The following is a 20872-nucleotide window of genomic DNA, read 5'->3' on the forward strand; positions in this document are numbered from 1 at the left end:
ATCTTCCAGCCAGTGTTGAATAATGCCAGAAATGAGTCTGGATGTCTTTGGGAAAAGCCAGAGCCCCACTGCAAGCTCTAAGCCAACAGGTGAAGATCTGGCTCTGCCTCCGGAAACATGTTAACAGTCTAGCGCATCTGAGCACGAAAGTACGAGTTGTGCTGTACTGTACGTCTGAGTGAGCAGGGGGGGCTGGTTTTCCTGTAAAGGCCCATTTGCAATGCAGTTGTCTCTGTGACCTCATGAATGAATGAAAGCAAGCACGGAAAGGCGGATCCCACCGTTATTTATTTCTTCCTGAAATAAGCAAGGTAACATTCACTTTGGGCAGGTGACAGAGAACCAAAGCAGCCTGTCGTAGAATCAAATGACATTGGCTTCCTGAATGTAACTGGCCCTGCTGGGGAGAATGTCAGGGTCAGGAGGGTCCACCCTTAAATGTTGCTACTCACAGAACTGTTGGGGTTCACTTCATGGTCAACAGAGTCTCAGTCTTATTTCTAACCGACAAAGTAAAGAGAAAGGAGCTGCACTGACTACTACTAAGACCCTCTGGGCAGGGCTATTGCTCCCTGTGCCTCCTCCAGGTGAGCTTCAGAAGGTTTCTTCACAGCTGTCAAGGACCAGGGACTGAAGGTATGTCTCAACTACCAACACATCCTGCTCTTGCTGTGGGAAAACGGAGAGTTAGGGGATCATTGTTCCATCTCTGCCCTTAGAAAGCCATCCCGAGGCACACAGCATTACAGACCCACGACTTACACTTTCCATGATAACTCTGTCCTGCGCCTTGGAGATTTGTTTCTTCACTTCACTTTCTTCGCCACCAATGAGAGTTTTGCCATGTTCATGCAAGTCCTTGGCTTTCTGAAACAAACAAAGGAACAAATCTCCACTTGAGTCTGGCTTGACACCTCACCTCATGTAATTTTAAAAGAACCGACTTTGCATTTCCATAGGATGCTTGTTAGGGTTTCAGAGTAAGAACAGTGGCTACTTCAGCACATCTAAAGAGGTACTCCACTTCAGGAAACCTTCCAGTCCCCCATTTTGAGGTGGTATCATTGTGGGACAAGAAGAGCAAAGGGACTTATCTGGAAAATGGGTGGAGATATGTTAAAGGCCTCACGTGGGGCAGACCTGCGAGGCCAGGCATGGGCCCACATTGGAGACTCCCCAAGGATTCCCACACTGGACACCCCCAAGGCTGCCCAGAGGAAGGAGCCATTTGCCATGCCCATAGAATGTGATTTTCACCGAAGAACACACAGTGTGCAATCCCACGACCCTTGGGTCTAAGGAAAGCTCAAGCCAGGACTCAACTCCCTCTGTGCTCTCAAAGGACACTGTAGGGGTGGACACAGAGGAGAAAGAAGTGTGTCGCCCTCTGTCCAGAAAAGGGCAAAACGCCAGTCCAGTCCCTGCCCTATTCCCAGGGTCCAGAGCAGCTTAGGAACAGATGACCTGCACACTAGCTGAACACAGGTAAGGAAGGGGAGCTTGCTGGGCTGGCGGCTGAAGAGGACACAGATGGAGACTGCAAGCAGTAGAAACATTAGGGAAGACAGCGCACATGGTGCTTTCTGGGCACAAAACAGAAGCAAAGCATGGGCAGGGAATGGGAGTCACTTCAGGAGAAGCTGGTACTCTGGGAGGGAAGACGGAGAGAGAGAAGCAAGCAGCCAGTGAAGCTTTCAAGAAGGTGTGTGTGTGTGTGTGTGTGTGTGTGTGTGTGTGTGGTGTGTGTGTGTGTGGGTGTGGTAGAGGGTGTTGTGAGGAGGACACAGGAAACACAGAGAACATAGCAAGAAGGCCAGCGGGAAATCTGGGAGAGGGAAAGGCCGTGTTTCAGGACAACAGTCCCTCAGAGGCAGAGCTGAGGACTAGGAAAGGAGGGAAGCCTGGGTGGAGAGGCAGAGGGAGAGCAAGAGAGGCAGAAGAAAGAGCACAGGGCAGAAGAGACCACCTGGGAAGCCAGAGAAACCCAGTCACAAGGCTCCCTCTGAGCTACTGCTGCTGCACACACTGAGCACCCACAGTTAGAAGTGAGCCTTTCTGGGTGGCTCTTCCAACAGGCTCCCAGGCAGTACTCAGCTGCATTAGAGCTGCATGTTCCCTTTCCTAAGCTCTTCCTAAAGGCCTAGATGTATGTAGGTGGCTCTCAAGGTCTTGAATACCAACTTGTATTTCTGCGTGCATGGGGGTGCAGGAGAGTGTGCATGCACGGGTGTTTGAGTATGGCTACCAGAGGTCATAAAAAATTCAAAGTGATTTCCTTCACGCGTACATGTCTGCAAGCATACCTGTGCACTTGGGAATACCTGCGCCTTCCAGAACCCCTCACCACATCAAGTTTTGAGGCAGGGTCTCTCACGAAACACGAGGCTTTACAGTTTGACTGTTCTGGTGGTCCCACAAGCCCCTAGGGATCCTTTTGTCTCTACCCTCACCACTCTGGGCTTATAGGCACATTCCTGGAGTACACGGGGGTGCTAGGAATATTCACTAGCATACCAAAAGGGGTACTCACACTTGCTCAGAGAAGACAGAGCTAGCTTCTCGCCAGCATCCTGAAAACATTCAGTTTACTATGACACATGGAACACTTTAGAGAGGGCATCTGAGTCGGGTCTGAGGAGAGATCTTTCACAGAGCATTTTAATGAGAGCATCAAAAAGAATTCCCATTGAAGGGCTCCTTCAATCCCTGGATATACAGAGGTCACTTAGGACCTGGAGCTTCAGCAAGGGTAGAATTGCCAGCTCGCAGTTCAAAGAGGATTAACCCTCTACCAGTTTTTCCATTTCCCACATCTCTTGGGGAGATGCTGAAACGCATGACCACCAACACTGGAGAACAATGCTAATGTCGGAAGACTATAAATGTATGAAAGAAAATAAAAGCTACCCTTGCCCATTGTGTATTTCACTGATCTGTCCAATCCAAACAGTCAGAGAAAACCAGAAGGATCCCCAGACGTGCCAATCTCCATCGCAATGTCACCGGAGGTCCATAACTCATCACTGCGATGCACTGCGATCCTCTCTAAGCAGAGCTCTCATCACCAGCTCCTGTGCTAGAAAGCTGCCCCCAACACTGTCATCGGCTTTCCAGGTCAAACAAACCTTAGCATCGCTCCTAGGTGTGGGGAAAATTTTCCCAAGAGAGTGTGATCATGCTCTGCAAAACTAATTACTTCTCCCACAAGCTGAGAAAGGGCCAATCTGTCTTCTCCTTTTATAGACACGTGGCATGGCATAGGGGTGTGTTCTGTTGACAAGTGCAATCTACCAGACCTTCAAAAACGTGTCACGTAAATCTTTAGCGTTTCCAATCGTGGTTTCGTGATCCCCTATAGCTTTCTGTAAAATCTTCATCTGCTTCCAAGTTATAAGCTGAAACGTAGGAGAACAATGACAAAATGTCAGTTCAATGGAACATCCAACCCTGCTGCCAGTCACAGAAATCACTTCCCGTGATGTTTTGTGTGCTGACATTTCAAGAACGCGTTTGAAGACATGCCCTTCAGTGCCAAAACCAATATAACAAGACCTGACCTGTCACAGAGGGAGATAGTCCGTCTAGCTGGTGCAAAAATACTATAAAATCATTATTCAGATTGAAATTAACATAAGCCCCACCTCATCTGTGGATTCCCACCTCACTCAACAGAATAAAGCACAAAATGTTCCTTTGTTTATTCATAAAGTATTTTTAAGACACCAAGGGCACGGACTAGCTTCCAAGGAATCCCTTCTCCCAACCCCCCCAACAAAGTTCTTCATCAATCAGTCATTCCCCGGAGTGGGACCTCATCCCATCAACTGTATTATCGACCTAGTAAGAAGGGCAGGGAAGACGAATAGCAAACATACTGCAGCTCCTGTGGTCAAACATTCCACAGCAACATGTCAAAAACTACAAGCACTCCATACACAAAGTCTAGAAAGGCGGGGATTCTTCACAGCTCTGCTTTCACCCTCCTAGGAAACTGAGGCAGGGAGGTGACTTATTTTCTGAGTTTTCATGAGGAGCAAGCAGCAGGACTATGGATGCATGGCATTCAGTGGGGTCCGGAGAACATGCTCCTCACCGCCAGACTGGAATCTGTCTCCATCTCCCTCAGATTCCAGGCTCTGCTTCCCTACTTTTGGAAGTCAGCATCTTTGGGAGTACCGCCCTGTCCTCCATCAGGATGAAAGACTCCTCAAAGACAGCACTACTCTGTGTCCATGAACACTTAGCTACCTCTGAACGCTAAGCCTCCACCTGCTCTGCCACAGCCACAGGGACTGCTCTCACTCTGCCTCCCTCGTCACTGTGTCAGAAGTCTACCTGGGACCGCACCCTCACCCTGTCCTGCACCTTTGGCATCTGCACTGCAGGGATGGTATAGCTTTCCCTCTGAGCACCCAAGCCCATCCCTTCTCCTGCGCTCTCCAAGCAGTGCCTACTCCGCCTCCCTCCTATGCTGGCTCCTAAGCCATGACCACACCACCCCTCCACAGAAAAAGAAGCAAGTTGTAGAGGACGGCCAGTCTCTCGGGGACACAAGCACCACCCTACCTGTCTCCCTATGCTCATGTCCCGTCCTGTCCTGTCGGGTCCCTTTCCTTGGCGATATGCAGCAGCAAAGCAGCAAAGCCCTGCCACTTCGGAAACAGACAAGGTGGCTCTATTCCAAGCTAAGAGCGACACTCACAGCGAGGTGATCTTCTTGCTTCCTTGAACTCTCCACATCGTCCAGCCACCCCTGATGTGCTACGGCAAGAACGCACACACTTCACATTTTGAGACAAGAGCCAGGCGCAAAAGAGAAAGGGGACATGAATTAAACTGTCTCCTGAGAGGCGGAAATATCACTCTCGTCCCAGAAGAACTTGTCTTAATTTGCTACCACCGGTGTCATTACTTTGTGCGTCTTCCCTCTCGCACGCCGAGGATGCTCAGAGGCATACGTTTCCCAAGATTGCATTTCCGGCTTAAAATTAGATTCATCTTCCCTTCCCCTTATGGAGTAACCTAGAGATCCTGAAAGCCCAAGTCCGTGTACTAAAGGCAACATACCCTTCATCTTCTCGGAGTCACATACACAAAGAGTGCACAGAACCATTTCCCCACGCGGTCACGACGATTTACCAAAGAGAGCGCCGATGGCACATCCTAAAAGGTACAGTTTTGAGGACCACAGAGGCCTGGCCTTCCTCACAGGACATTATCTGTATTGTCATCTGAGAAGTGAGGAACTGTTCTCTTACCAGTCCTGCCAAAGCTAACACACCTGAGCGGCATAAACGAGGGGGGCGGTCCTCCAGCTATGGACAGGACTAGCTCACAGAGAAAATGCAGTGCTACCTAGGTCCCATTAGCGACTCCACTCAGCAGTGTCACAATGGCAGGCGGGAGTGACTTTGGAAGGAAGAGCGAAAGCTGTACAGGTTTCCTTTACAGAGGGTCGGTCACAACTTTACCTTGACTTCTGCTGCGCTTTGAAAATACTGTGGAGGTTTGCATTCAGGATTCTGAAAGAGGCATGTATATCCTTTTCAAACTGCTTCCTCTTTGCCAGGAAGGTTCGGGTAATGTCCCCTAGTCGACAAAGGAAATGGTATCACTTTAAATCAAATATCCTCAGGAAGAGGCACTCTTTCATCCCTGACATACCACCTACACGGTAACAGGAAGGAGTATGTACAGATCTGGTGTTCATTTTGTTCTTTGTTCTATTTTTCTTTTCTTAAATTTTAGACCGCCTCTTGCGTAGCCCAGGCCGGTCTCAAACCTGAGAGGTAGCGAGCACGACCTCCGGTTCTGGATTCTCCCCCCTCTACCTCCTCTGTGCTAGCAATACAGAAATGGGGGCATCGTGCTTTGACGATGCACTGACAAACCGTTTTCTGGAAACCTCAAAAACCAAGCAGTTCATTTGTACCACAAAGAAGGAATGCTGTCGGACATCCTTGCTTGCATGAACTGACTCTATACACCGGCAAAGAATTGAGGATGTCTCTCTTGTAATGCTGTTTTAGGGTCACCTACACAAGTAATAAAAAAAGCTGTCTCAGCTTGAGGGACGTTTGGTACTCTGACTTGGTTACCGTGGACGACAGACCACAAGCTAGTGTGGCATGCGTGATGCTGATGTTCGTTTGCACGCCATGACACTCTTCTTGCCGGGCCACGGCCTGGGTGCCTTCACCATTCCCTCACAGGCTCACGGGTGTGTAAGGCCTAAATGCTGCTCTCCAAGCCCTTCTTGGGCAGGGGTTCCTGGAGGAGGGCAACTTTGGAAAGCCAGGAAAGTGACTTATTTCACAAGGTGAAAAACAGCTGCTGAAATACCACATACCATTCGTGCAGTAAGATAAAAGGCAGAGATCAACCTGCTTGCCCATCATTTCCAGTGCAATGCAGGAAGCAGGACACTCTCCCCCAAGCCCCCCGCCTCAGTGACAGCTGCAACATCCCCCTGTTCAGAGCAGCTAGTGAAAAGTTAAGCTAAAGGTAGCCCCTAGACAACAATGGCAATTTACTCTTCCAAAAATTAATAATAATGATGATAAAAATCCATGCCCTGAGCGACAGAACTGTTAACAGACTCCTGTTGTCCTGTTGACAGGCGACCACGTTCTCACCACGCTTGAGTTGTAGGGTCGGAAAGAAAGCTCCTGGACTAGCAAGACCTGCTCAAACACACCTTTGAAATCCCGTATCCTCTTCTGAACAGGGTCCCTGTGGAAAATGCACACAAGAATCCTTAACTGAGGACAAACATCCTAACTTCGCTCTGAAGGAAAGGCAGGCAAGGCATGCGATTTTGGAGAGACCAGCGCTCATGTGAGGCAAAGTCGGATTTTCCTCTCCTGGGTCATTGGTCTTATTCCTTTATTCAGGTTTTCACAGTGAACCAAAGAGCTCATTGCAGATACATATGGGCACACGGTTAAGGGTTACTTACTGGAGCGTGGGTGACTCAAAGTCAGCCATATCCCCAGGAAACCAACCTCAGGCTGGGTGCTGGATGACGCATGAAAACTACATCCCTGGCCTTCCCAGCCCGACTGCACTGGGCTCCACAAAGAGTCTCCTCTCAGCGGCTTTGTGTTACATTGTGACAGCCTAGGGGTGTGTATACTACATGTTGACCAGAGCCCATTGACTGTACAGCACTGACGAGTTTCATAAAGGTGTGCCCAGCCGTCTTTCGTGAACTACAGCCGTCTTCACTCTCCTCCTTCCTCAATCCCCTCCCGCTACTTACTCCTCCTCTAGTACCCAGCAGTGTCTCTTCAACCTTCATGCCAGGTGACCACACTCCACCTCCAGAGTCAGCCTCCACTCATCAAACCTTCCCCTCTATTGGCCATTGCCTGCCTCTCCCCAGTATCCCTTCTGAGTTCGGGTGATATCATTTTATGGACCTATTTATAATCTGGGATCCTCAAATGAGAGAAAACAGCTGACTGTCTTCTCTGGTGCTGGCTTATTTCACGAAACACTAAACTCTCCGTTTGTAGCCGTGTTCCAGAAAAGGGCAGAAGTTTCTGCACAAAACCACACTGAAACTACCTCCTGGGTCAGGTCAAAGTTGCTTTAAGACATCACCTGGCCTCCTGCACGTTTGATCCTGAGGAACAGCTGCCCATCTCACTGGTATCAGCCGCCGGATTGTTTGCTGCACCGAGAAGAAAGGAAAAACCTTTGTGAATGAAGTGTGCTGTTCTCATGGTCCCACGTGGGAAACAGCTTCAGTCTGGGGTCCACAGAGTCCATCGCCGAGGGCAGTTTGAAAGTACTCTTCCAGGAACTCATGACCCACCCCAGTCCCACCCAGGTGAAATTCAACTAGGCCTGAGTCTGGGGACAGCAGGTACTTGTGTTTGTACAAGCCTTGCAAGGAAAACCACCATGGCCCACGGGTTCTTCAGAGGCCTGTTGGCCAAGGCCAACTCCCTTGCACCCCAGCCACGGGAAAGAACATCGGGTGGGGACAGAAACCCAGAGCGTGCTTGAGAATCACTTCTCAGCACGCGAATCCCCACACCCACACCTGGAACTCCATGGAAAGACCCGGTGAGTACTAGGCCACCCCGGTGCTCCACCCGTCAAGGAGTAGCAGAATGTCCCCCCTCGGTTAGGATCCCCCCCACCCATAAGCCCCATATCAGTTGTTACCAGGGGGTGACTCCACCTGGGTTCTGCAAGTCATCTGGTGGGAGATTCTGATCAACCCTAGGGCGCTTGGCACTTCTCTCTGTATGTTTCTGCTCCTTGCTTGACATGGCTGGGGCTCTGCGGGGCTGGGGACTACTCCTGAAATGTTGGTGCACACAGACAGTAAAGACACCGAGAAGAATGTCGTGGTCGCAATGGAAACAGGGACCCGGACTGCACAGGCTGTGGCCATGAGTCCTGGCACTCTCCGTGCTGCAGCCAAGAGGAGGTAGGAGGAAGACACCGATATCCCGCAACATCCAATCACATTCTGTCCCAATTTTCTGTCTGGATGCAGAGCTCTCCACAGCCCTGTAGCCCACAGTCTCGGCCCTTTCTGCTGACTTCTTGCCCCCAGGATAGGACTGCTTGGGCTGGCCCCCAAACCAAGTGGCCATTAACCCAGACACCAGCCCACTGACGGCCAGTGGGGGTCACTGGAGCCAAGTCCCTGCACTTCACGCTCGAGTCCTGCTGAACACTCAGCTGAAATCCCTACCCACTCTGAGTCTGCATGTCTCAGAAGCAACACATGGACTCCAACATCCTTGAAGGACCCAATGGAGGCAAACGTAGAGGTTCTCCAATATACCCACGCACAGTGAGTGACACACAGCCTGTAAGCGGGCATGAGGTCCCTGTGCTCACAGACAAGCACTATGGGAACTAGGAACGGTAAGCACCCAGGCTTGTCTCGTCAACAGAAGGGATGCCTACGTCTGTTCCCACCAGAAGACCTGGAGAGGATGCTGTTAACAGCCTGGTGATCTGTGCTGCCTGCAGAGCCAGACCACACCCAGATCTCACAGGTTATTATGTTTGACTCTCCCTCCCTAGACCTTCAGCTTTAGTTTGGTTTCTCGGTCAACAGAGCCCATCCTTAGGGGAGATGGCCCATGGACGTTACGGCCTGGTGAACTCAACGCTATCTGTGTGACTGAGCCACACCAGACCCCAGGTCCCTAAGCTATAGAACCCATCTTCGTGGTAGAGGTCACATGTACGTTGCAAGAGAGTTTCTATGTAGTCAGGCCTCCATATTCATCCTGCACATGTTACTGAGATCATCATTACCAGAAATTTTTCCCCCAAATTGTGCTTTATTTAATCGTGTCAAAAACAACCCGCCTGGGGTCATTCTCTAGAAGTTTGAACCAACATCCGCTAAATAACTGAGGTATCTGCAGACAGATTTCATTTTGATCTCGTGGGGATCGTTACTCTTTTCACCGTGGCATTTGTAGGGAGCCCCATGACGATCCACACCCTCTGTGATGAAGTGCAGCCCCCGGGGGCCCTTCTATTTGCCCCTCGACAAGTCACCTCACAGACCAAGTTTGGATCTTCCAGGCACAAGCCTGATCACCTCCACACACTCTGACAGTTTCTCTTTGAATAAGCAGTCACCCACCAAGAGGAGCCTACTCCACGACCTTTCCCTCAGAAACCACGTTCTCTTTAGAGGAAGGTAACACCTAGACATTGCCTGCCTCCACAAGCATGCTTTCCTACTGGCTGGAACAACTCCTGTGCATGAGAAATGCCTTGCATGTGGGCCCAGCTGGTGCACAGACACGAGGAGAGTGTGTGTGTTTGTCTGTGTGTATGCGTGTGTGTGTGTGAGTGTGTGTGTGTGGCAGAGTGGGGGTGGGGTAGTGCCTGGCGTGTGTGGTAGGTGATACAGCACCAAGTACTGTGGATCCAGGCTGACTCTGATTTTGGAACCACCAGATCTTCAGAAGAGGGACCCACCCAGATAACGTGACCACACTTCAGCCACAGTTCCCTGAGAGTTCTCTTCCCTTGGGAAGCTTGTCCCACCTGATTGGGCCCCACATCCCCGAATGGGATGATGTGTGATCAGGTGGAGAAGCATGCAGGCATGCATGGATGAGCCTGCTGCAAGGAGCTAAAGGACTAGACCCATGCCAGTAAGGAAGCTTGTGTGTTGACCTGGACTTGAAGGTGCACACGGCTGGTCCGGGAACTGCAGTAACGGGGGCTCGAAGGGACAGGACTTCCTTCACCAGAACACATGCTGTCCTGCCCACTCCTTCAGGGCCCTGCGGTCCTGACAGAGCTTTCTCAGATCTCTCCTCTGTCCTTGATTGCAGTCTGATGCACAAGGGAGGCTCCAGACATCACCTCAAGGGCCACCATGGTGGGCCCTAGTGACCAGTCACTCGCCAAGGTGGACCTGCTTCACCTCCATCCTCTGAGACTGTCCTTCCACTCGAGGGGGATCACACCTAGTTCGTCCTCACTTCCTGAACCTAAGAGTCCCTGATCCTGGAAGAGCAGAAAGGAGGGTAGGAAAGGGTCTAACCAAGGCTCTTCCACTTCCATGGTAAGGTTCACCTAGAAATCATGTCTAGGGACTCTGAGCTTGCAGTCACACATGGCTGAAACTGGACCCCACTATCGAGGGTGGGAAAGGCTCAGAGCACCTCCTCTTCTCAGTGTGCCCGCCCGACTAGCTCTCTGCCCTGGACCAATCTGGAAAATGCCCAAGAGGTACAAAAGGTGCCTCCTGGAAGGTCCCTAGTCCCTAGAGCAGCAGCAGGCAAAACTTCCCTGCCCAGTGCCCTCAGGCCGTGGGGACCCAGCACAGCTTTCTCAGACTGCTCAATCTGGCCTCCTCCAGTCACATTCAGAAGCGAGGCTCTGGACATCACGGGCTCTCCTGGGGCCCCATACCTCGTCACAAACCTAGGAGGACAGGATTCACGTTGATCCCCACAGACCCTCCTTACCCACGAAGGTGCGTCACACCTAGCTAGGCCCACGGGGCAATGACACATACGTGACTTGAGTGTTGGGGTGGCACACGCGTGTCCCGGAATAGAGTGGATTAAGTCTTGCAAGGACCTGAACACCCACCGCCCCTTTCATCTAGGCCCGCCTTCCACGGATGTCCCGGAGGACATCAGAAGTGCCCAGAGACCTCGGAACGGGCCATGGGGAGGTCCCTAAGTCTTTCCCCAAGCACCCGTGTTTCTGGGCCGCTCTTCTCAGTCCCGCGTCCCTCACAAAGCATTCCTAGACTTTCCTCCGGGAACCTGGGCCATGAGGAGCAGAGATGTGGTGTGGAATTCAGGAGCCAGGCATCAACCACCTCAGGGAAGATCCTGGGTCCTAACACCTGGTCACTCACCTAGAGGAATGGCCTCGGGAGGGCGACCCGAAACCAGGCTTCCCCTTGGCAGCGGTCACAGCTGGCCCTTCCAGCCACAGAGCACATACTCTGCAGAGTCCATGGCGATGGAACCCTGGGGCTGTTCTGATCAGGGCAGGGTGACCCCCTGCGTTGTGGTGGGCACTGCTCCCTTCTGGTCGTCTCTGTCTGGCCTGGCTCCCCTGCCTGCGGAGCTGTCCTCCCTCCAGAATCTGGTAGACAAGCTCAACCTGAGGGCCTCTCTCAGGGTGATGTGGGCCTGCCCTGTAAGTGTGGGAGAGGGAAGCAGAGCTGCGTTAGGACGGAATTAGCCTTTAGTGGATACTGAAGCCACAGCTCAGTGAGGTGAGGAGAGAGAAAGCAAGGGGGTGCCCAAAGTCTGTCATACCACAGGGATGAGGGTGTGTGCCTGAGAAGATATGGAAGGATCCAGAGCAGATGTGTGACACATGGTCACCCACCCTAGGCTAGGGTGGTGAACTTCCTCCCAGAGAGGTGAGTTTCTTTACTTTGCTTGTGTATTTTCTTGCACATGCAATGCCTTGGGGGCTCCCTGGGATTCCGTCCCGGTGGGGGGAGCCTCATCCCTTTCTTTCCTAGGGATCTAACCCCCCCTGTGCCCCACCCCAGGAAGCCTGTGCACACCTAGTGCACCTTGCCTTCTGCACCAGTATGATACCAGGTTGAGGAACGGTGTGTGTGTGTGTGTGTGTGTGTGTGTGTGTGTGTGTGTGTGTGTTTGTGCGCGCGCAGCGCGCGCACGCGCGCGCTTGCGTGCGCTTGGAAATGTTCATGGCGATTTGCATAACATGGCAAGTAAGGATGGTTGCTGTCACTGTCAAGCTTCTGGCCTCTCTCCCCTTCTCCCGCCCCCTCTTAGTTTGGTTCTGACCTCTTGCCCCCAACTCCGTGCTGGACCTCGCTATGGGATCAAGTGCACGGGTGGCACAAAGGAGAGCCCCCCCCCAAGGAAAGCACTTCACCGTGGAGAAATGCTTTCTAATTGGCAGACTCAGTAGTGTCAGATGAGAGCAACAGGGTAAGTGTCGCCATTGGTATTGCCCACTCTCCTTTTGCTGTCTCAAGTCCATGGGCCCTGCACACCCATATCTGCTGGTGATGGGCACTGTTCTACCATCAGATCCCAGGCCACAGAACTCTCCTGCCCACAACCTCTGTTAATCCACAGGGTCGTCTTAGACAGACAGGAAATCATAGAGGCTGTTTGATGCCCTGGATGGTCACTTGCCCATCCCTAAGTCCAGAAGGCATGCTTTGAATCTTAAGTGGTGTCCAATCTCATCTGTATAAGGCGTAGCTCTCCCGTCCATGTCCCTCCATTCTCTGCCTCTTCACACAGGGCCTCTAGGCCCGTGCTTCTCAGTGGAGTCTAGTCCCTTTCTGCTCACCGTGAGTGGGTGTGTGTCAGGGGTCTACTCCTTTCCTGACTGCTTTGCCTTGGGCCCGCGCTTTCCTATCAGCAGTGAGCATGCCGTGCGTGTCGTGCATGCACTCTGGAAACAAAGCCCACATCTGTCTGATCCTCAGGAGAGGCCCAATGAGGGTGCCGATGACCACACAGGGAAGAACCACGGAGGGCTCACAAGCCACAGTCGCTCACTGTTCCTGCCAAGACGCAGGCGGCTTCTGTCATTACCGGGCCAGCACCAGGCACAGCACCAAAGAGCGCTGTGGACCCGGGACTCCTGAAGCGGTTCCCTGAGGACCCTGGTCATTTTGGGGACTCCTGTTAGCCCACGACCCCTTCGGTGAGTGTGGGCACCCCGACCTCTCCCTTAGGGACTCCAGGCCTTGCCTTACCCATGGGAATTCCCGACCGGACAGAAATATGGGAGGCAAATGATATTCGCTTCAGTCCCTCAGCCCTTCCCGTCCCACCCTCTGTATCCATAAACACCCATCGGTAATTCTAGCACCAGATACCTATTCACTGCTGAAATGTACCTAGGCCACAGGTATCTATCTGCTGAGGACACAGAGGAAAACATAGGCACCTCAGTTACTTCGGGCTGCCCTCTGCTGGACCTTCCGAGCACATGCTCACCAGCAAGGCTGACTGAGCACCATCTAGCCCAAGCAACAATGCCCCCATCCATATGCGGGTACCACACCTTGGGCACGAGAGAGCCCACTGCTCACTCGGTGCCCTTAGCAATCACGGAGGCCCGCGTTATAGTTATAGAATGCAAGCTTTCCACCCCAGGCAGGGGTGCCTGCAGGAGCTTCTGCTTCCCTCAGGCATGATGTTCTCAGCCTCACACACTTCCTGAGTTAGAAAACATACCAGGGAATATCAAGTTTGAGTTCAAGCCCACATGCCAGGATATCCAGGCAGCATCTGTAACTAAGTCACAGAGAAAAGCGTCTGCACCCATATCAGGCCACGCTCTCCCCGGCGTGTGTATTCCATCTGTGCAGGCCTACTGCGCCATGCCTTAGAAAAGCCCTCCGTCTTCTACAGCCTGCTTAAATATTGTCAGTTTTGCCATTCGGCTCCAGCGATTCAGGCATCACCTCTAGTGCACTACCTTCAACAGTTACCTTTCCGATGAAAGCAGCAAAGTCTTCCCCAGAGGTGCACGGAGAAGGGTGCAAGATGGAATCCTGAAATCCCTGTCTCAACACATGCTTTGGCCCCGTGCCCGAGGCCTTCTGTCAAGAACTCGCACAGGGTCTCCGTGTGCGACGACCATTCACGTTTTGTCCAGATGGGAACTTCCAGATGGCTCCCCTCCCTGTGGTGAGACAAACAGACAGGGCCCAGTCTGACGAGAGGTTGTGAAAAGGGCACAGAGCTAATTGTTCACACGCAGGGGCAGAGATAGAAGGAGAGATGCCGAAGATGGGCTGCTGAGTCAGAGGGAAACCCCAGTTGCACACCCTGTAACACAGCCCAGCTGATGCTTGCTTAACCCATCTGTGAGCAGAGCAAAGACTCCGACCCAGGCACAAACTAACACCCGTCCAGGGAACAGACGCTGCCCCTTCTTCAGGTGCTCTCATACCGCACTGACTTTTTTTTTTCCCCTCAGTCTACCTAGCTGCGATTAGTGGCCCCTTTAGAGGCGGCTGTCTTTTGGAGGCATTTCTTCCCTTCTTGTGTCAGGTCTCCAGGCCAAGAGATCTGGAGACCTCGGCTTCTATCCTCCAAGGGAACTGCCAGTCCTCATCCACGTTTACCTCCTCCTTAAATGCCTTCCAGCTTCTCTCTCTCAGACAACACAAGCTACAACTCTCTCGGGTAAGGTGCCATCGCACCAACACGGCCATTCTGTCAAGAGCACGTGTGACAATCATTGCCAAACAGCGGCAAGGCAGCCATTTACATAGGTTGGCGCGCTATCCTTTCAGGCTCTGAAAGGATAAAGCTGGCACCAACGCGGTGAGGTGTCACCCGAGGACAAAGAGACAGGGCTGGCTGAGCACCAGTCCTTGGGGCTTCGCGTCAAACAGTAATAGCCACAACCTTTCCTGTCCCATGAAAGAGCCAGCACGTACCCACGACACACTCACGGGCCCAGCTCACATTCACTCAGGATGGCTGCAGGCACCTACCTGTGTGCCTCGCGTGTCTGTCTAGTGATCCCACGTCTCCACTCTGTGAGTATCTTTCGCTAATGTATCTGTAACCAGGAAAGAATGGCTTGTCCCCATTGTCATGGCAACCACAGTGTCATAGGAAAAACGTTCTCCCCTAGTAAGAGGCCAGTTCTCTGTAGAAATCAGGAAGGAGGCTGCCTGACTGTTCACTTACATCTCTGTCACCTAGTTCCCCCACCATCCCCTGCAGCTGCACGCACAAAACAGAGTAAGCATGCACACAACGACAGAAGACCATGCTGCCTGCCATTCCAGGGTGCAGGGGCCTTGGTGCTGGGCTTTGACAAGGGGCCGGGACAAGGCAAGACAAGAGCTGACAGGCTCCGTTCTACCTTCTACTATAATAAGATCAGGCAGGGGCCGGGTCTGAGAAGGACACCTTTTCACCTGGCAGAATTTGGAAGGCAGGCACTTTGTCTCTCCAGCTGGAAATAAGTGTTCTAGGTCACTTTGCAACAAATATGGAGGACCGTGAACCTCCAGGAAATCAGGTGGCAGCATCATTCCCCCCACCCCTGTTCTCACAAAAAAATTACATGGTGAATCTCAAGCAGAAAGGAGAGAGAACCCACTTCAAGTGGCAGGAAACTTTGGAAACCTCAAAGCCATGCACAGTGACCTATTTCCTGCAGCAGTGCCACACCCCAAAACAAACCCAAACAGCAGCCATCTAGGAGAAAAGAAGTATTCAATATCCCCAGGCGGTGGAGGCTATCCCATTTAAATCAACACACCACACACACTCACACACACACACCCCACACACCACACACCACACTCATACACAGACACACTCTCACACAGACACTAAACAACACACACACACACACACACACACACACACACACACCACACAAACACAGACCTCTTACACCTGTTTCAGGTAATGGTAGAACAGAGGACAAAGTTAAGTTTAGGGGAAAAAAATTAGGACCAGGGCATTGAAGGGGGTGTTTCTGTTTTTTCCTGGAACTCACAAGAATTCTTAGGGGTTGTGAAAAAAGAAGTTTCAGACATACACATTGTATAAACAGTAGTATATTTATGTCAGAATGGCTGTGACAGATTTTATTGCACAATGAAAAGTGTTAAGACGATGGAAGACAGCGTGTGAGAGAAATTTGATAACTTGTGTTTATAACTTGTGTTTATAAAAGCTCACACCTCTATAACCTGCAGGTCTTGTGTTTGTATTTTACTGAAATTTGTTTGGTGAGGTTGTCCTTTTAAACTGACAAAACCTCTCAGCTGTCAAACTGCATCAGAGATCTTTGAGAAGGATGAAATTTTACTTGAATTACTGATTTAAAAAAAAGCACATATGCACAAACACACAGGGAGAGAGAGAGAGAGAGAGAGGGAGGGAGGGAGGGAGGGAGGGAGGGAGAGAGAGAGAGAGAGAGAGAGAGAGAGAGAGAGAGAGAGAGAGAGAGAGAGAGAGAGGAGACAGAGAGCTGGACGAAAATACAAACAAGTAAAGTAATATGTGGTATTTTGTTTGGATTGTTTTTCGAGACAGGATTTCTCTGTGTATCTTTGGTGCCTGTCGTGGAACTAGCTCTTGTAGACCAGGCTGGCCTCGAATTCACTGAGATCTGCCTCCCAAGTGCTGGAATTAAAGGCATGGCTTCAAATGTGATATTAGAAACAGACATATCACTTGTGCGAATCAAAACCTTGAAGACAGATAATTACATCTAATTTTCAAAGATCTCTCTGTTAGTAAATAACAGCATCCACACCACAGGTGCTATGTTCTCAATATCGGCAATTAACGTGAAGTAGAGAGTTGGTAATCTAATAAATACTATTTGACACTGTTTGAGAACAAGGCAGTAAACACACTCTCTTGTCTGCCAAGCGATACCTCCCTCGCCTTGCACTTCTTTGGTTGAAACAATTTTCTCAAATTCCTGATATCTCTTGAATGTACCTTCAAATTCTTCAAATAAATTCTGTATTTCTTCCTGCAAAGAAATCACCTTTTTACTTCGATGTACATAAAAGGCCATTCTTGTAGTGAGTGGAAGAAGTAGGGGTGCCACACAGCCTACATACAATTCACATTTCCAGAATAGGTGTTGAGTTTTCTAGATTTATGTGTTCAGAGGAAGGGCAGCTGTGGGTGCCCCTGTGCCGACCTAGGAGGCAGAAGTGAGGTGTCCTCCTCTCTCCATGGCCACCTTATTCCTGTCAGACAGGTTCTATGACAGGACCCGTACTTTGTTGGAGGCATGAGATTTTCATTCCTTACCACATTGAACATCTGATCTACTGCAGGATGCTGCTTTGAGATCCTTAAGCTCAATGCACCCAAGTACATCCACGTGGTGCATGCGCCTTAGTTCCTGCATTTACTTACCTACTTTCTATCTCGGTTTATTCTGTTAGTCTGGCAATCAGCAAGGACCCGCAATATCCCCCGGGTTCTGCCATGTCTCAGCCCTCACTTCTGGGCTTAAAAGCTGGGCGTGGCCATGCATGGCTTTATCTGTGGGTGCTGAGGGCCTGAACTCAGGCTCCTGTGTTTGCACCTTAAGCACTCTTCCACTGAGCCCTCTCTCCAGCCAGACTTTTCTATTTATTTCGTGAAAACATGAAGCATATCACCTGGCCTCTTCCCATTCTGTTCCAGAGGAAGTACCGTCCTCACCACTGACATCAATGACTTCTCTTCCTGGTGTATTAAAACGAAAGAGGAAAAATATTTTGAAACAAAGTGTGCTGTTCTCATCATCTCCACGGAAAGCAGTGTCATTATAGTGTTTCTAGATTCCCTAGCCAGCATCTGTTCCTTACACTTTTTCAATAGTCATCTGTGAAATCATGAACACACACACATACATGTCACATATACATCACACACAGAGACACAGACATACAGACACACACATACATATCACATATACATGACACACAGAGACACAGACACACACATACATGTCACATATACATCACAGACAGAGACACAGACACACATACATATCACATATACATGACACAAAGAGACACAGACATACAGACACACACATACATGTCACATATACATCACACACAGAGACACAGACATACAGACACACACATACATGTCACATATACATCACACACAGAGACACAGACACACATACATATCACATATACATCATACACAGAGACACAGACACACATACATATCACATATACATCACACACAGAGACACAGACACACATACATATCACATATACATCACACACAGAGACACAGACACACAGAGACACAGACAGAGACACACACACACACACCACTTAGGCTTGACTCTCAGACCAGTCAGTCCAGGCACCTCTACAGGCCTTCCAGAGAGTCACTGTGACCCATGTGCTCCCGGAGAGGCATGTTGACTAGGCATGTGGCAGGTTTCCTGTGTGGCAGAAATTTCAGGTGGGGGAACCTAAAGGCCCCAAGAAGCTTGAACAAGAGTTATTAGCATCTGAAACCTCCTGCTATTCCAATAAAAGTTCACGCACATAATCCACTCAGTGCTCCACCCACCAAGAGATTTTAGGATGTCCCTCGGGGTGGACACAGCCTTACAGGGCCCTTCTGTTTTTGTTGTTATTGTTTGATTTTTTTTAACCTTGGGTGATGAAATCTGGGGTCTTGGTGTCATGCAATGTGATATGCATGAGCCTTGGATGCGTGCCAGCACTGTCAGGAACTTTCCCACCCACCAAGCGATTTTAGGATGTCCCCTGTGGTGGACACAGCCATATGGCAGTCCATCTTGTTTCTTCAAACCTGGAATGATTGAATCGGGGTTCCGGGTGTCATCTGACCTGAGAATCAGACCTGCCTGGGATGCGTTTCAGAACTCTCAGGGGCTTTCCCACCCACCAAAAGACTTTAGGATGTTACCCAGGTGGACAGAGCCCTACAAGGGCCTATCTGGCTTGTTGTTTTTATTGTTTCTGGTTTTGTTTTTTACCTGGGGTGACTGCATCTGGGTTCTTGGTGTCATCCCACGTGGGATTCGGATCCAGCCTCGGATGTGCGCCAGCACTCTCACGGGCTGTCTTCTCCCCGCTTGACATGGCTAGAATCTTCTTGGGCTAGACAGGACTCCGGTCACTACAGATACCAGGAGGAATTACAGGATGGCAATGGGAACAGGGACTTGGACTCCACAGGATGTGGGCAGATGCCCTGGCACTTGTACTGCAGCAAGGAGAGGGCAAGAGGATGTCACCACAGTTCAGTTCTGCACCATATCTCTATCTGAACGTGGAGCTCTCAGACCCACTACCTCTCAAGATTGGTCCTCTGCTGCGTTCCCGACCCTTGGGTAGGAAAATCCTGGGCACTGCCGGTGTAGGAGGGTCATCTGTCTATGTGTTACTTTCATTGGTTAATAAAGAAACTGCCTTGGCCTTTTGATAGGCCAGCCCTTAGGTGGGTGGAGTAGACAGAACAGAATGCTGGGAGAAAGAAAGCAGAGTCAGGCAGATGCCATGAAGCTCCGGCCCGAGATGGACGTAGGTTAGAATCTTCCCGGTAAGCCACCACCTCGTGGTGATACACAGATTATTAGAAAATAGGTTAATGAAGAAGTGAGAATTAGCCAATAAGAGGCTGGAACTAATGGGACAGGCCATGTTTAAATGAATACGATTTGTGTGTTGTTATTTCGGGTGTAAAGCTAGCCGTGCGGGAGCCGGGAGGGATGAAAAGCAGGCCAGCTTGCCTCATCACTACACACTGCCTCCCGCCTGTAAAACAAGGCACCAAATGCCCGTGTCTGGTTGGCAACGCCAACGCATTGAGGACCTACTCAGTCACCTGGGCCACGTCTCCCAGCTCATAAGGTGTCCCACTCAGCCTGCCCAATCCCTGTAGCCCTCTTGACCCCTCCCCAACCTTGCACTCTGGGGCCTTGCTCAGTCCCAATTAGAAGCAACGCTCCTGAGATCACCCCACAGGTTTCCCTCGGTCCTGCCTCTTTGAGATCCCACTGTCCTGGTGCATGAGCTAAGTAAGGTTCCTCTCGGATCCCTATCACAACTGGGGAGACTCATAACAGAGTTATTCAATGGCAAATCATCCATGCAGGTATTCTCCCACCCTGGGAGCCTCCTTCTCCTCAGCGAGTGGTCGTGCCTATCTAGGCCCCACCTCCCAATGCACATCTCTCTGATGGGCTGCAAAGGCATACACGCCCAGGATTAAGTGGCCTGAAGTGGCACTTGTGAGATCTGGATGCAGAAGTTGCCCAGACGTCGGATGCAGAAGAGGCCCAGTCATGCCCCACCCCCTGCAGACAGGCATTTCTGTCGAGGCAAGGCCCTTGGGTGCATGTCAGTGTCCCCAGATGTCCCTTGAGGACTCCAGCTGGACACAAGGAGGAAAACATGGACAGTCACTACTTCCCCTTCTGTACCTCACTGCCACACCCAGCTCTCTTCAAACCTGCCACCCTCAGAACCCCTTCCTCTACTGCCTTCAGCGTCCTATTTCACTACCAGGCAAACGTGGGTCTTTCAAACTTCACCTCACAGATAAACCTTGGCCCTTCCTCCTCAAGATCCCGCTCTCCTCCCCCAAAGGGCTGTGCATCCCTGCTGACCTGGGCTCGCGATCTAGTCTGCTATTTACCCTGTCCACTCACCTCGGTGACCACACTTGAGAAGGCCCCTCTGAGAGGCTCCTTTCCCGCCCCCGTCAGACAGAGGCCCCACCTCTGGCACTCCTGAGGCTGCCTGCAGGCCCTCGCACAGGTGTGACGCTGACCATCAGTCGCCCATTCCCGACTCGGGCCCTACAGTTGCCTATGTGCTTGATTAAAGGGCCCAGAGTTCCCTTTCAGACCGGTGAGCCTGTCAAACTCTTGC

The 20872-nt window shown here is 51.0% G+C and overlaps 1 protein-coding gene across 1 annotated transcript; it reads right to left on the bottom strand.

Annotated features, from left to right (window-relative positions):
* Window positions 1-219: 219 nt before the first annotated feature.
* LOC142840250 (synaptonemal complex protein 3-like) lies at window positions 220-10155 on the bottom strand. The gene is made up of 8 exons (XM_075956854.1): window positions 8192-10155; window positions 7606-7675; window positions 6698-6732; window positions 5472-5589; window positions 4703-4781; window positions 3297-3395; window positions 763-867; window positions 220-669 (listed from the first exon to the last, which is right to left on the bottom strand). The coding sequence occupies exons 1-8, from the start codon at window positions 8610-8612 to the stop codon at window positions 595-597; spliced, it is 1002 nt and encodes a 333-aa protein (XP_075812969.1). The 5' UTR covers window positions 8613-10155; the 3' UTR covers window positions 220-594.
* Window positions 10156-20872: the final 10717 nt, after the last annotated feature.

Source organism: Microtus pennsylvanicus, chromosome X, assembly GCF_037038515.1.
Source record: "Microtus pennsylvanicus isolate mMicPen1 chromosome X, mMicPen1.hap1, whole genome shotgun sequence".
In the NCBI taxonomy this organism is placed as follows: domain Eukaryota; kingdom Metazoa; phylum Chordata; class Mammalia; order Rodentia; family Cricetidae; genus Microtus; species Microtus pennsylvanicus.